This window comes from Falco biarmicus, chromosome 5 (genome assembly GCF_023638135.1).
Source record: "Falco biarmicus isolate bFalBia1 chromosome 5, bFalBia1.pri, whole genome shotgun sequence".
Classification (NCBI taxonomy): Eukaryota; Metazoa; Chordata; class Aves; order Falconiformes; family Falconidae; genus Falco; species Falco biarmicus.
In genome coordinates, this window is record NC_079292.1 from 81783127 (window position 1) to 81795832 (window position 12706).

The window sequence follows — 12706 nt, forward strand, 5'->3', positions numbered from 1 at the left end:
GTTCAGTAGCAGTTTCCAAGGTGAAAATTTGTTCTACCCAAAATCATGTTTCTTTGGTGCTTTTTTTTTTTTTTTTTTGTTAGCATTAAGTATTACAATCTACTTAAATGGAAACGAATGTAGGAAAGGTATATTTTTTTTCTCAATTAGTGAATCACTAGATAATTAATAGACTCAATATATCTTGAGTGTGCCTACCGTGACTGAAAGCTAGTGAGATGCTACTGGGAGTGTTAAATCTCAGTCAAATTGTCTGCATCGGTGTGACTGGGAAGTCTCATTCACTTTTCCCAAGCTTCAGTAGCAGCTCAGATGCGTTTTCCAGGAGATCAGGTACTATTGTCAGCTTTGTTCTTTCTCCTCTGCCTAAAACACTTGAGGCAGCTGCTGCTTCCCGGGATACTAACAGCATGTAGACCATTTAGCACAGCAGTAGACTCTGTTATTTTGGCACATAGTTTTTTTAGATTGCTTTACTTGTTCGATATGTTCTTTCCTTCAGCAGGCTCTGTCTGTTCTCCGTACCCTCAAACGGAAGGTAGTAATGTTGCCATGTAACATTACTTCCCTCCTTAATTCTTATCTCTAGTGCCCTGTGTAATCTCTTCCCGAGCTCAAGATTTTTGACCCCACTCCTTCAACGCTCTCAATGGGCTGTATGGTGATAGAGCAGCCGTGGTGCATGTGTATTGGTAACAGTTTCTTTGCAGAGGAATACATGGAGAAGGCATCTCTCACGTGGAGGGGGTATCCAGCTGAGAAAGCAGGCTTAAGCATGGCATGAGTAGCTCGACCAAAAATGCAAAGTGAGACTTGTCATAGGGCAGGCTGTGTGTTGGAGCAGTTGCATCGACCCCTTTCCAGAGTGTCCCGCTGTACCGGGGAGGGATGGTAGTTCTGGTGACTCTTCTCTGGCATGGTGAGCCCTGGATTTTGTATGGAGAAAGGCAGGCTCTGAGCCAGCCCCCGCTGACCCGGCTGCTTCTAACGTGTATCTGAACTGGATGATGGAGTCATAAAGCCCAGCTGAAATAGCAGGAGGGGGCTCAGGGCAGCCTTGTTGCTCCTCAGGTGGGTGTTACAGCCTACGCAGAGCTCTTTCCTGCCAGCACTTAAAGCTAGCTTTGGCATTTCAACACCGGGCTGCGGCCGTGCCGGCACGAATGTGTGCCCAGGCGATGGATTGCTTGGGAGAGCCTTTGTTGTCATAAGGAAACCCGTGTCCTTGCCTGCGCCACTCGGGGGTGGCTGTGAATGGCTTTCTCCTCTCACGGCCAGAAGCTCTGGCTGCTGCCTGGGTGACAAGGAGGCGAGCCGGGAGAGCCCCGGTGCACCGGCTGCGGTGGGGGGGAGGGGGGGGGCCGGACAGGGCAGCCCCCTCCTCCCCTCCCCCCAGCCGCCAGCCTGTTCATGGGGGGAGCGGGCAGGGAGCACGGGCGGCCCGGGGGTTGGCAAATGTTCAGTAGGAATTATTTATATTACCAAATATATAATATATATTATTTAGGGGGTGTGTGTGTATATATATAATTTGGTAATATATAATATTACCAAATTGCTAAATAATCCTGCGCTGAAAGCTGGGGCTGGCCCCGGTTTGGGAGCAGGAGGATCGCGGGGCTCCGCATCGCTCTGTGCTGCCTTGTTTCCTGGCTAGCTGAAGGGCTTGTCTGTGCTTGATAGCACTTGTTATTCCTCCTTTCTTGTTTGTTGGAGGGGGGTGGGTGGGGGAGGTGAGGTACTTGCTATTTAAAACCAGAAGTGTTTGTCATCTCCATCCAGGTGAATTAAACCACACTGGAAGGAAGTATGACATTCACTTTGCCTTTTGTAATCTGGGAAAGCTATGGGTGGATGCAGTACATCATTGCAGGAATTGCTTTGTCCACTGGTGCTTTCACTGCTGTCCTGTTTTGCGTATCTGGCTGCCTACTGCACCCTTCCCCTCTCAAATTTTGTGCTCTGTACTACCATATGACCAAGCATTGCCCCTTTTTTTTGTTGTGCTGGCATGGGGCCAGCTGCACCCTCTCACAGTTCCAGCTTGCAGTGAGTTTGTGTACCCAGAGTCACCTACAAGTCAGGTGCATGTGAACTGCAGTCCCGGATTTCCAGGCCCTCTTGGGAGAAGAGCATATGAAGAAGTGATGGCAAGTTCAGCATCTGATCCAGAGAGACGTGAAAGATCAGTAAGTCCCAGCAGTGGTTAGGTGAGGCTTCTGGGAGAGTTTGTGTAGCCTGCTGGAAGCTGGCAGTTGCCAGATAGGCTTCTGTGTGCCTGCCTGTCATGTTATTTGCCTTACTGCAAATGCTAATTGAAAGTTTGCTTGGGCTAGCACAGCTCCTGGGGGTCTCCTGGGCATTCCTCTGGAAGAGGACCAAGCTGACCTGAGGTGGAAGCATAACATGGCCATGCTCCTAGGCAGTCTCTTCTGGTAACTGCTGGGCTTTGTACGTAGCTTCTCTGTATGTGGAGGCTACAGGTGTAGCCAGGTTTGTTTTATTTCCTCTCCCATCTCCATGAAATCCTTATTGCAGAGGTATCTGCCTCTTTCATTACAGTGCAGCAGTCTTCAAGCAGGAACTTAACTGTTTCCCAGACTAGTTAAGTCCTCCCCCACTGTCTGCAGAAAGTTTGTCCCTTCTCCTGCCTCACTTCCCAAAGCTTCTCTCTTGCTTTCCCTGAGGTGTGCAAAACACCTGGCAGTAATATGAGGAGACAAATCTCACTTGGCAGCTTCCAGCACTGATCTCCTGTGCACCTCCCTCTACGCTGTCTCCCAGTATCATCATGGAACTGCTCCAAATGCAGCTTTAAACTTGTCCTTTCACCTGTCCAAATCCCTTGCAACAGAGCCAGGGAAGTGGAAACTCGGTCCTTGAGCTTAATAAGAGGAAAATCGGTGCTGTATACATCTGTAACAGCACAGTGAGCAACAATTCTTCTTCCTCTCACAAAGTGTGGGCTTGAGTTTGAGGATCTTGCTATTCAGACCTTTCTTCATGGGCCATCCTGTCCTTAGTAGTAGTAAATGTTCCTTAGCCATTAGCTTGTGTCCTAGACCGCCTGTCCCCCTAAACATTTGTCTCTGCTCCTGGGGAGCACGTTTGAAAACTGTATTAGGTGTGAGAAGTAACACTTTTCTAGTCATTAGCAGAAGAGACTCACTTAGGTAGCTGGAATTGTTAAGAGCAGTGTAGCACAAGAGTGACCTGATGTGATCATGGAACCTTTGTTAAAGAAGGGGTAGATGTACCTACTGGGGACAGCTAAGTGAAGTTGATCCTGCCCTGGGCAAAGTGGCTGCTTACAAGTGTATGACCCGGCTCTTTTCTTGTGCTCTGCCAAGCTCTTGGGTTTTTTTTTTTTTTGGTTGGTTGGTTGGTTGGTTTTGTTGGTTGTTTTTTTTTCCTGGGCTGGAGCTTCTTCCTCACAGTCCTGTGCAACAGTTTCAAAACATGGTTTAGCAGCACCGAAGTAGTTTACTATTAGCTGATAGCAGTAAAATGTGGCAGAAAGTCCCATGGGAACTTTTGGAATAGACATATCTCTTTGAAACATGGTGTTTATTGTAATTACCTGTTTACAACTACTTACTTTCTGCTTAGGGGGGTGTTTGGGGTGTCCAGATTGCTAAATAATCCCAGTTTTGGCCCAATGTTGTAAGAAAGATTCTTTCCAATATAAACAAAAATAAAAAAATTACATGAGAAAAAATACTTGGGAGCAAAGTTAATTGATGAGTTAACTCATTTTTTTCCCTGCTTTTTAAAAAAGCTAAAGATGATGACAGTCCCCACAATTGAAGTGTATGCAATGCTTCAGCTCTAACTCCAGAGCATGGGGTTATTGCTTTCAGAGCAGGTGTTCTGTTTCATGTGACATGAAGAAAAATATAAGCTAAACCAGCTTTCGGGTCAGGCATGCCTTGGCCATGGAGTTAACTGGGACAATTAGTCCAGATGTAATCATACCTTTATTGCTTTTACTTTCTGTGTGGGATCAGGAAGTGTTACTTGTGACTATAGAGTCACTTCAGCACAAGGAAGTTGCCATTGATCTCAAAGATTTCTCTTTCCTTGAAGACACTTCCCTTTCTCTGTTTGTGAGTCTCCCAAGTTGAAATTGTCACACACATGCACCCCCCTCAACAGCAGTTGAAACCCTGGAAAAAATGCCGTTCTTAAAATAGTAGGGAAATTTGGAATGCCAGAGGAAGAAATAGTGTATAGATTTGGTTGTTAGTTTTGAGCAAGAAAAGGGAAATATTTTTGCATGAGTTTTCTGAATGGTTCAGAGCCAGGCCTTGGGGCTTTTTTTGCCACTAAACAGCTAGCCGGCTTTTACCTGAGGATATGTGGAATGGTTTCTCAGACCAAAAGATGCAGGATGATGCATTCATGTCTGGAAACGCAGACATCTGTAAGGTCGGATAAAGGAGGACAACACTGAAGCTTTATTCAGGGGGAAGTCTGGCTGTGGCTACACATTGCAGGAGATCCTTTGGGGCTAAATTACAAGCTGTGGTATGACTGCGAGGGTGCCCAGTGTATGTGAAGCAGTAATTTATAAACCATTTCTGATAAGCAGGGGATAGGGAATAGGGAGGGCAGGCTGGAACACTGAAGAAAGTGTCCCAGAGGCAGAAGAAAAGAGAGGAGAGCCACTAAGATTTGTGTCTTTCTCATGTCTTTTAAGGTAGGGATTGTGGGTCATGGGATAGGTAGAAGCCAGAAAGATAAAAGTAGTGAATCAGATTCTACCATCCGTTTTGCAGACATTTCCCAAATGTACATTCCCTAGTGCTTTGTCATGTCTGAGCTGCAAATGCAATAATGGATGGGAAATTCCATTATATCCTTTAGGAAACCATCCAACAAGCCTGAGATTACTTCCTACTGCCCCCCCCCCCCCCCCCCGCCCGAGTAGACTAAATGATGATACAATTTCTCTTTGTAGTCTGTAGACACTTCCACAGGCACCAGAGGTGCTCCTCTCAACCCATGTGGTTTACAGCCTTCAAATACCTTGTGTCTTGTGTCATGTCCTAGTTATCTGTTAATCAGGTTCTTACATTGCTGTCTTGTTAATCAATTCCTGTGATCAGTTGCAATAAGGCCCTGTGTTGCACATGTGTACAGAGATTTGTAAAGACAGCCTTCAGCTCTGAAGTACAGGCAAGGGCCTGTTGAAATCAAAGAGATCTTTAAAATTCAGCTAGCAGCTAGAAGAGGCCATGAGTATTTGTCTACCATGCCCTGCAAAAATAAATGGAGATTTTGATGATTTTCTCATCTGAATGCCTTCTGGTATCCCCTTTTGGGTTTGAGATAGCTAGCCATGGCCAGCACTTTCCATAAGTTGCATTGTGGCTGTTAGGAGAGATTATCTTCTCTGTTCTTTGACCAAAGTCACTTTCTGGATTTGCGTGTAAAACTAAAAAGACACTAGTCGATTTATTTTGGTGTTACTCTCATACTGCAAGCTTACACTGGGTGTTTTGTTTACTTTCAGTTGTTTCCCAACTCTTACCACCCACTGAGTATGTTTTTTTGTATTGTGGTTTTTTTTTTTCCTCAGCTGCATTAGTACCTGTTTTGAAAAGTCTTTTAAGCTGATTAGCTCCACTGTATCATTCTGTAGTAGTAACAGCAAAATGCATTTTTCTTTAGCAGGATGTGTCACTGATGGAGTCTGAAGAAACCAGTGAGGGAGGGACCACTCCCCGAGAAGCCAGCGGCGTCACTGGGGAGGTTTGGGATTCTACAGCAGTTGAAAGAGAGCATCATGCCCCTCACGCATCAGCTGAAATGAGCAACAGCCTGTCTGAATCTGCAAAGGGAGCAGAGCTCAGCACTCCTGAGGACTGCCTTTCTGCTCCAGGGAAAGCAGCAGAGATGCTGGGCAGACCCTCTAACCCTCTGCAAAAAGTGCCAGCAGGATTGGAACAAGAGCAAGGTGATGCAGAGCCTCAAAAGGGACTCTCGGAATTGGAAAGAGAAATGCTTTTAAGTGAGGGTGGACTGGATTGTTCTCTGAAACTTAAGCAAGTAGAGCTGGTTGACCTGGAAAGCAACCAGGACTCTTCTCTCAGCACAGTCCAGGATAGGCCAGACCCTGGCAGTGCCATCCTGCAGGCTGTGGACCTCAGCACTGAGTTTCCTCAGAGCCAGGCAGAATTGGCACTTTGTGGCTCAAACTCTCAGGCTCAACATCCAAAATACCCTTTGGCAGATGCCATTTCCTCTCAGAGAGAGACACCTAAGTGCTTCTTGGTGTGTAAAACTGTTTCAGAGGGGCATTATAAGGCTGAACCATTTCTGGATAGCCTCTCCATGGATTCTTTGCAGGAGGTTGATGCTGGTGCAGAGCAGAAGCAAAGCAGCAAAAACGTGGCAGCACCAAATCATGAGCAGCCTACCTCAGAGGAAGCAATAGATGACATGGCTAAACCTCACATTTCTGAAGACGCTAAGGAAAGCGTAAGAGCACTTGAGGGTCTGGAAGAGAATATAGAGTCTTCCTTTTCCCATCAGTTGTCTTCCACCTTAGCAGACGACAGCCAGATAAGTTCACTACAAGCAGAATGCAACATCTCAGCTGGTGAAACAAGGAATAGCAGTATGGTCAAAGAGCAGGGAACAGCAACGGTTCCTAAAGAAAACTCATCCGCTTCTAAATGCCTTCATCTTGAAGATGACCACAGAAAAACAGAGAGCAGACCTGCCTCTCAAGCAGAGAGTGCCTTCCAGGTAAAGGATACTGCTAAAAAAAATGAGGAAATGAGTACTTCACAGCATAAGAAACCAGCACAGGAGGCAGTGTCTGAACTTCAGCAGGAAGAAGAGAAGAAAGAGTGCAAACTGCAGAATCTGCTGGAAGAAGGGAAATCTTTGGAGCCCAAAGATCGGAAAAGCGAGGAACTAAATGAGAAGAAACAACAATTGCAGATGGAAGACCTCAATCTGGAGGCATCAGCTTCCAGGTCAGAGTTATCTTCTGTTCTCAGGCATAATGTGGACTTGTGTGGTTTGGAAAACGTTTTTTTGGCTGAGCAAACAGGATCAGCATTTTCTCCTAGGGAGTCTGTCTCTGTGGATCAGCATCCCGGTGAGGATGTACTGCTGAAAGCTTATGCCACAGAAGCAGGTTCTGGACGTCAGCCACTCGCTGTTAGCTCTCTGTCCTCAAATAACCTGAATGCAGTGGGTGAAACTCCAGTGGTGCCTCCACACACATGCCATATCTCTGACCAGGCAGAAGACCTAGAAGACTCTGGCCGCTTTTCCATTGGTGGTCAGGATATTGGAGAAGTGGACTGGGATGACAGGACAAGACTGGGCAGGGAGAATGAGCACAGTGATGGGCATGGAAAGGCTGTCCAGAGGCTTGATAAAAGAGGTGCACCTCTTCGTGGAGGAGTGGCAGCGCTTTCTAGTGCAGAGAACCCAGAGGCTTCTGTTCTACATCCTTCCTCAGGTACCAAGAACTTGGAGCCACCTGATCCCATAGATCCTCATCCCATTACAGAAAATTTGGGAAAAGCTGAGCTTCAGGTCTTCATTCCAGCTTTACCTCCAGAGCTCGCCTCTGTGGCTTCAACATCTGGCCCACAGCAAGAGGGTGCTAGCAGAATGGCCTCCTTGACCCCTGAGGACTGTCCTGGCACCAGCCTGAACAAACTGCTAGACTCTGTAGAGAAGCCAGCCAGCCAAGCTGCTTCTGTACAAGTGCGGGACCCAACATCAGGGGAAACTGCTAGTGTAAGTACTGATCCAGGGGAGGCCAACATTTCCCATGAACTCCTTATTTCTGAGGAAGGCTTTCATGAAGACCTTAGTGGCCAGTCTTCTTTCTCTGTAATATACCCAAGCTGTCTTCCTCTAGAGAGGAGCCTTCCTGAGGGCAGGAGGACTGTGGCTGTCATTGCAGGGCCTCTGGAACCACCCCAAACACCAGGCAGGACTTCCACTCCCCTGAACCACCCAGAGACAACTCAGCAAAAACCCCCAGAAGAAAGTGCCATTATCCAACCAAAAGAAATGGGAGTACCTGTGGATCGTGAAGCACAAGAAATGCCTTTATTTGATCAGTCTGACTGCGGTTTAAACCAAAAAGAGCCTGGATCCAGAATCTCCAGTGTCCTGAGCACCCTAACCTGGCCCTCTGAAGAAGATATGGTCTTTGCCGTGAGCCAGCAAGAACAACCTCTGTCCCCTGCATCCCATTCAAGCCTACCTCTGGTGTCTGAGCCTGATGCCAAACAGCTTCCTCGCCTTCCTTCCCTTGCCCGAAGCCCCAGGCAAACTCAGGCCCCTGCACTTAATGCAAATCACCTTGCCCAACCTCCAGCCCCTGAAAGTTACCAGCCGCTGGCTCCTTTACCCTACTCCAGGCCACATCTCAACTGTGGTATGTATGATAGTAAGTTACTAGCCACTCACCCTACTATAAGCCATCCTCTGCACGCTGCTGCCTCTCTGTCTGATTCTAATACTGTGGCCTCTGCTTCTCACAGAGAAGATGTAGCAGAGAAAGATGACCTTGTTCCAGTAACTAGAGAGTGGGATCTCAGTGACTCAGGTACCCATACAGAGACATCTGATGACTCAGGGGTCAGTTTGTTGGCCAAAAGCTTTTCTGCTGTTGGAAATGAAGCATTGGCTGGCTCCTCTGACGCCAGCCCTGAAACAGCAGACCACCACATGGATATACAGTATGGAAAATCTTCACCTGACCACCCTTCTTGGCCCTCGCTGGAAGGCCTGATAACATCCACAAACTCCAAGAGCCGGGACTCTGCACAGCCACCTCCAATGCTAGCATTCACCAATCCAATCCATTTCCTCCAGCTCAGCCCTCCATCACCACCAACCACCAGGACAGCCTGCCAAGAGGAGGACATCTCAGGGGAGCTGCGATGGGAGCAAGAGGCAGGTGTCTTTGGTGTGGACTCAAAGAATGTCCAAGCTCCATTGGCATTCACAGAGAAAACAGAAAGTGAGAGGAGGATCAAGCAAAGGCTGGAAGGAGAAGGTGGGGAACACCACTTGGTAGCTCAGCCAAAGGAGGAAATGCCCAGACACTCACCCTTGGAGAAATCATCAAGTTGGCCAGACAAAAAATCGATCAGGGTAGTTGCACAGGAGCCAGCAGCCAATCAAGAAAACCCAATTAAACGCCGAGTAAAAAGCAAGGACTGGCACCGTCAGGGCCTGAAGAGGATGTCAGTACCACCAGACATCTTGCAGGGTGAGTCCCCCCCATCAAATTTACTGTAGATACCAGAAACACTGGATTAAATTAGATAGGCAACGTGATAGAGAGGTCTGAGAGCTGAGAGCTCAGCATTGCTCTCGTGCCTTTCTGGTAGTACTCCTCGCTGCAGCCCTGCAGCCCCTTGCTGTCCTGCCCCAAGCTCCCCGCTCTCCCCTAGCTCTTCCCTGCGGCCCTGTAACCAGTACATCCTGGTGGTTCTGAGTAGGGCAGCGTGCTGGGGCTCAGTCCCCTCGTTTCACACTAACACCTGCAACAGAGAGGACCCCTCACCCCTCAACTTCACATCCAGTTTCTTTTCTTCTCCCTTCTCCGCGTTTGGCAACCTGTCACCCTTACTCGGTAAGAGGGGCTATTTTGCCCTACGTGCAGGAATGAGTTTCTTGGTGGGGCCGAGTTCAGAGCTTCTGCTCGTCACCTCCTGCTGCCATCACATGGCTGCTGCGTTTTGCTGCACTGGTAGCAGCCCATTCCCAAGCGGTAAGGAAAACACGTGCGCACATCCTCGGTCATCCGGATCTGTTCCCGCATGTTTTAGTTCCTTCTGTATTTGCAACCTGCCTTTCTTTTGCAGCTGACACCTTTAGATCCCAGTTTGACCTTCTGAAAGAGATGATCTTCCTGAGAATGTAGGATTCCTGAGAACAGATAAGAAGGAAAATTTGTCAAATCCAAGGTCCTAGCTTTCATAAAAGCCAAATAAATCACTGATGTCACAGATGGAAAACATGCATCTTCTGTAATGCAGCTCATTTAGACAGTACTTACTGTCAAGATGCATGTCTGTTCTTTATTATGTCATACATGGGCTTTAAGTATACTTGTTTCTTCTCAGCTCTTAGTTTATTTTCCAAGCTCCGCAACATGCTGGATTTTTGGCATAGAGGAGAAGGATTGGAGTGTGGAGGGGCATAAAAGGTTTGGCAGCACTTGAATCAGGATTTGTTCAAGTGTGTGATCTGTAAATTCTTGGTTCCAAATTATAAAACGTTCAAGGCAACAGTACTGTCTTTCCCCTGACCCATACTTGCAGCTCAGTCTTTGGGCTTTCTTCCTCCTCCAGATTCCAATGAATTTTATACAGAATTTCTTTACACCTTATTTAAATAAATCCCTCAGAAAACAAAAGTCCACAACTTCCCCATTTTACATAAACAGGAGATGACTCAAGCAGCACTTTCTTAATGCTCACATAGTACATAATGCTGTAATACAATTCTCACATTTCATTCTCGGGCCGCATCCCTCCTAAGACTCTTCACAGGACTGACTCTGTTAGATGTCCAGCATTCCTGCCCCAGAAGTCACTGAGAGTTTTTGGGGGCACAACATCCGCAAAAGAAAGTATAAGACTTTCAGACATGACTGGTGACTTGGGGTCTGTTGATCCTCTTACGCCTGACCCAAGCTGCTGAAAGGGGAAAGGCAGCACCAAACAGAGCCCACAGGCAGTGTCGTCTTTTGGGCAACTGGAGAGGGAAGCTCTTAAGAGTTACTGTGATTGCTGAAAGTCTCACCCTTTTTTCTTTGTATGAAAAGCAAATGTGGCTAAGTAACAGATGTGAAGTGTAAGTAATGTCAAGGATTGTTAAAACCAGAATGTTTCTGACTTGTAAATAAAGGTCAGGATGGTACCTGTACTCCATTCAGGTGGGGTACAGGTAAATGGTATCTGTGTATCATTTGGATTGCAGCTTGACTCTAAAAACGGACTTATGTGTTTATTTTCTGTCTTACATGCAGAAGTTCCTTCTGTTCCTTCAGAGGAAGAAGCTCACAAGACACACAGGGAGCCACCAGTCAGTTCAGAAACAGTTATATTGCGGTAAGTCTCTCAAAAGCCCCTTAGAATTTGCCCCCATCCCTGTGTAGCACAGACACCTCATGCTCTCCATTGTTCCCAAGGGACCACAGATGGTGATAAGGAGCAGGAAGCAATAATAAAATTACTTAGGCCTGTGTTTCAGTCTGTGCCCTCTGGGAAAGGACCTCGTTGCAACAGAAGTATTTCTGTCCCTTTAGGAGAGTGTTTCCATTAAGCCAAACTTTATTCTTTGTGAAGTAAAGCATGTGGAGCTTGAGCTTGTTGGAAAGAGAGGTCCTTGGTGTGACAGATCTGTTACTAAGATTTTGATAAGCCATTTCCAGTACTGTGTTTTCTGTTCACTCTTTTGTTTCCAAATCCTTATTCCCTGACAGAGAAAAGAAACCTGCAGATGCAATGGAGAACTTCAAACGCCGGCACTCCAAACTGATCAACTCCTGTAAGTGCCTTCTGCCTCAGGTGCTGTAGCAGACCCCTCTCCTCCATCATCCCTCACCCTTGCAGTGAGCACAAAGTGAGCTCCTGCCACATGGTAGCAAGGAGGGAGTGTTAAGAGAGTGGTGTTCAGTGGAGGCAGTGAAACCAGAGTCCTGCAGTACACTCGGGCAGCTGGTGAGCTTTGTTTATAGTGGGTGCATGTGGTCTAATGTACTTCGGTTATCCTAATCTGAGACAATAACAAGAGTTTTCTCCAGATTGAAGCAGAGGGCAAGCAGCTGCTATAGAAAGTATTAATGTATATGCCTCTCTTCACAGCAAGACTGCTGTATCAGGAATACAGTGACGTGGTTCTGAACAAGGCCATTCAAAGCCAGAAGAGAGTGGATTCTTTTGCAGAGGATATAGAGTCGAGTTTCCCGAGCTCTCCAAGGCTACGGAGGAAAGTGCTTTCTCCCCAGGACTCATATTTGCAGCGTCTGTCAGTCTCATCTAATGCGTCCCTCTGGCAGGACATCCCCATGATACGGGGCAGCAGAATACTACTCAATATGTCCCGTGATGAGCAGAAGCTGCAAGAGGTAATGGACCAATGTAACGAGGTAGATGGGTGGTCTGTAGTCAAGGAAGAGTCCCCAGAAGGGTGGTTAAAGTGGAGAGCAAAAATTCTGATGAGGGAATGCAGGCTGGATGCGGAGGTCAGCTCTAACCATGTAAGCAGTATAGGGATGTGGTATTAGTGCTTGTGAAGTTCAGAGTTGTAGAGAAAAGGAGCGCCAAAGGGTAGACTCTGGACCATATCAGTAACTTCATGAAAACAGACACAGGGAAATTGAAACGAGGTAGAACAATTAATTTTGAGCATGTTCAATGCAAAAGAGAATATTAAAGTAGAAGACTTCCAGCATTCTCCCACATAAAAGTTTGAGAGATGCTAATAAAACCACAGTGAATTGTAGTTCCTGTGGCAGAACGTGAGTTTACCAAATCAACCTGTGTGAGCTGCGGGGCTGAGAGTAAACAGGAAGATGTATAGCTTCAGCAAAATGGAACATAGGGAAACTGGGTAAGGAAAATGAGAGGAACTGAGTAAGGTAAGGAAAATAGGAGGACCCAGAGAAAGAAGCGAAAACAACACCATGAGAAACATGATGAAGGAGAAGAAT

At 46.8% G+C, this 12706-nt stretch overlaps 1 protein-coding gene across 7 annotated transcripts in view; it reads left to right on the forward strand.

Moving 5' to 3' along the window:
• Window positions 1-12706, forward strand: part of ARHGEF5 (Rho guanine nucleotide exchange factor 5) — a 36843-nt gene that overhangs the window by 14027 nt on the left and 10110 nt on the right. For 3 of the 7 annotated variants that reach the window (XM_056342053.1, XM_056342048.1, XM_056342047.1), the window contains 4 exons: window positions 5674-9253; window positions 11021-11102; window positions 11477-11541; window positions 11859-12121. In XM_056342053.1, coding sequence (XP_056198028.1) covers window positions 5689-9253; window positions 11021-11102; window positions 11477-11541; window positions 11859-12121 — 3975 coding nt within the window. In that variant the 5' untranslated portion in view covers window positions 5674-5688. Of the gene's footprint in view, window positions 1-1434; window positions 2190-5673; window positions 9254-11020; window positions 11103-11476; window positions 11542-11858; window positions 12122-12706 lie in introns of those variants that run through there. The other 4 variants (XM_056342050.1, XM_056342052.1, XM_056342051.1 and 1 more) reach the window with 4 other exon arrangements.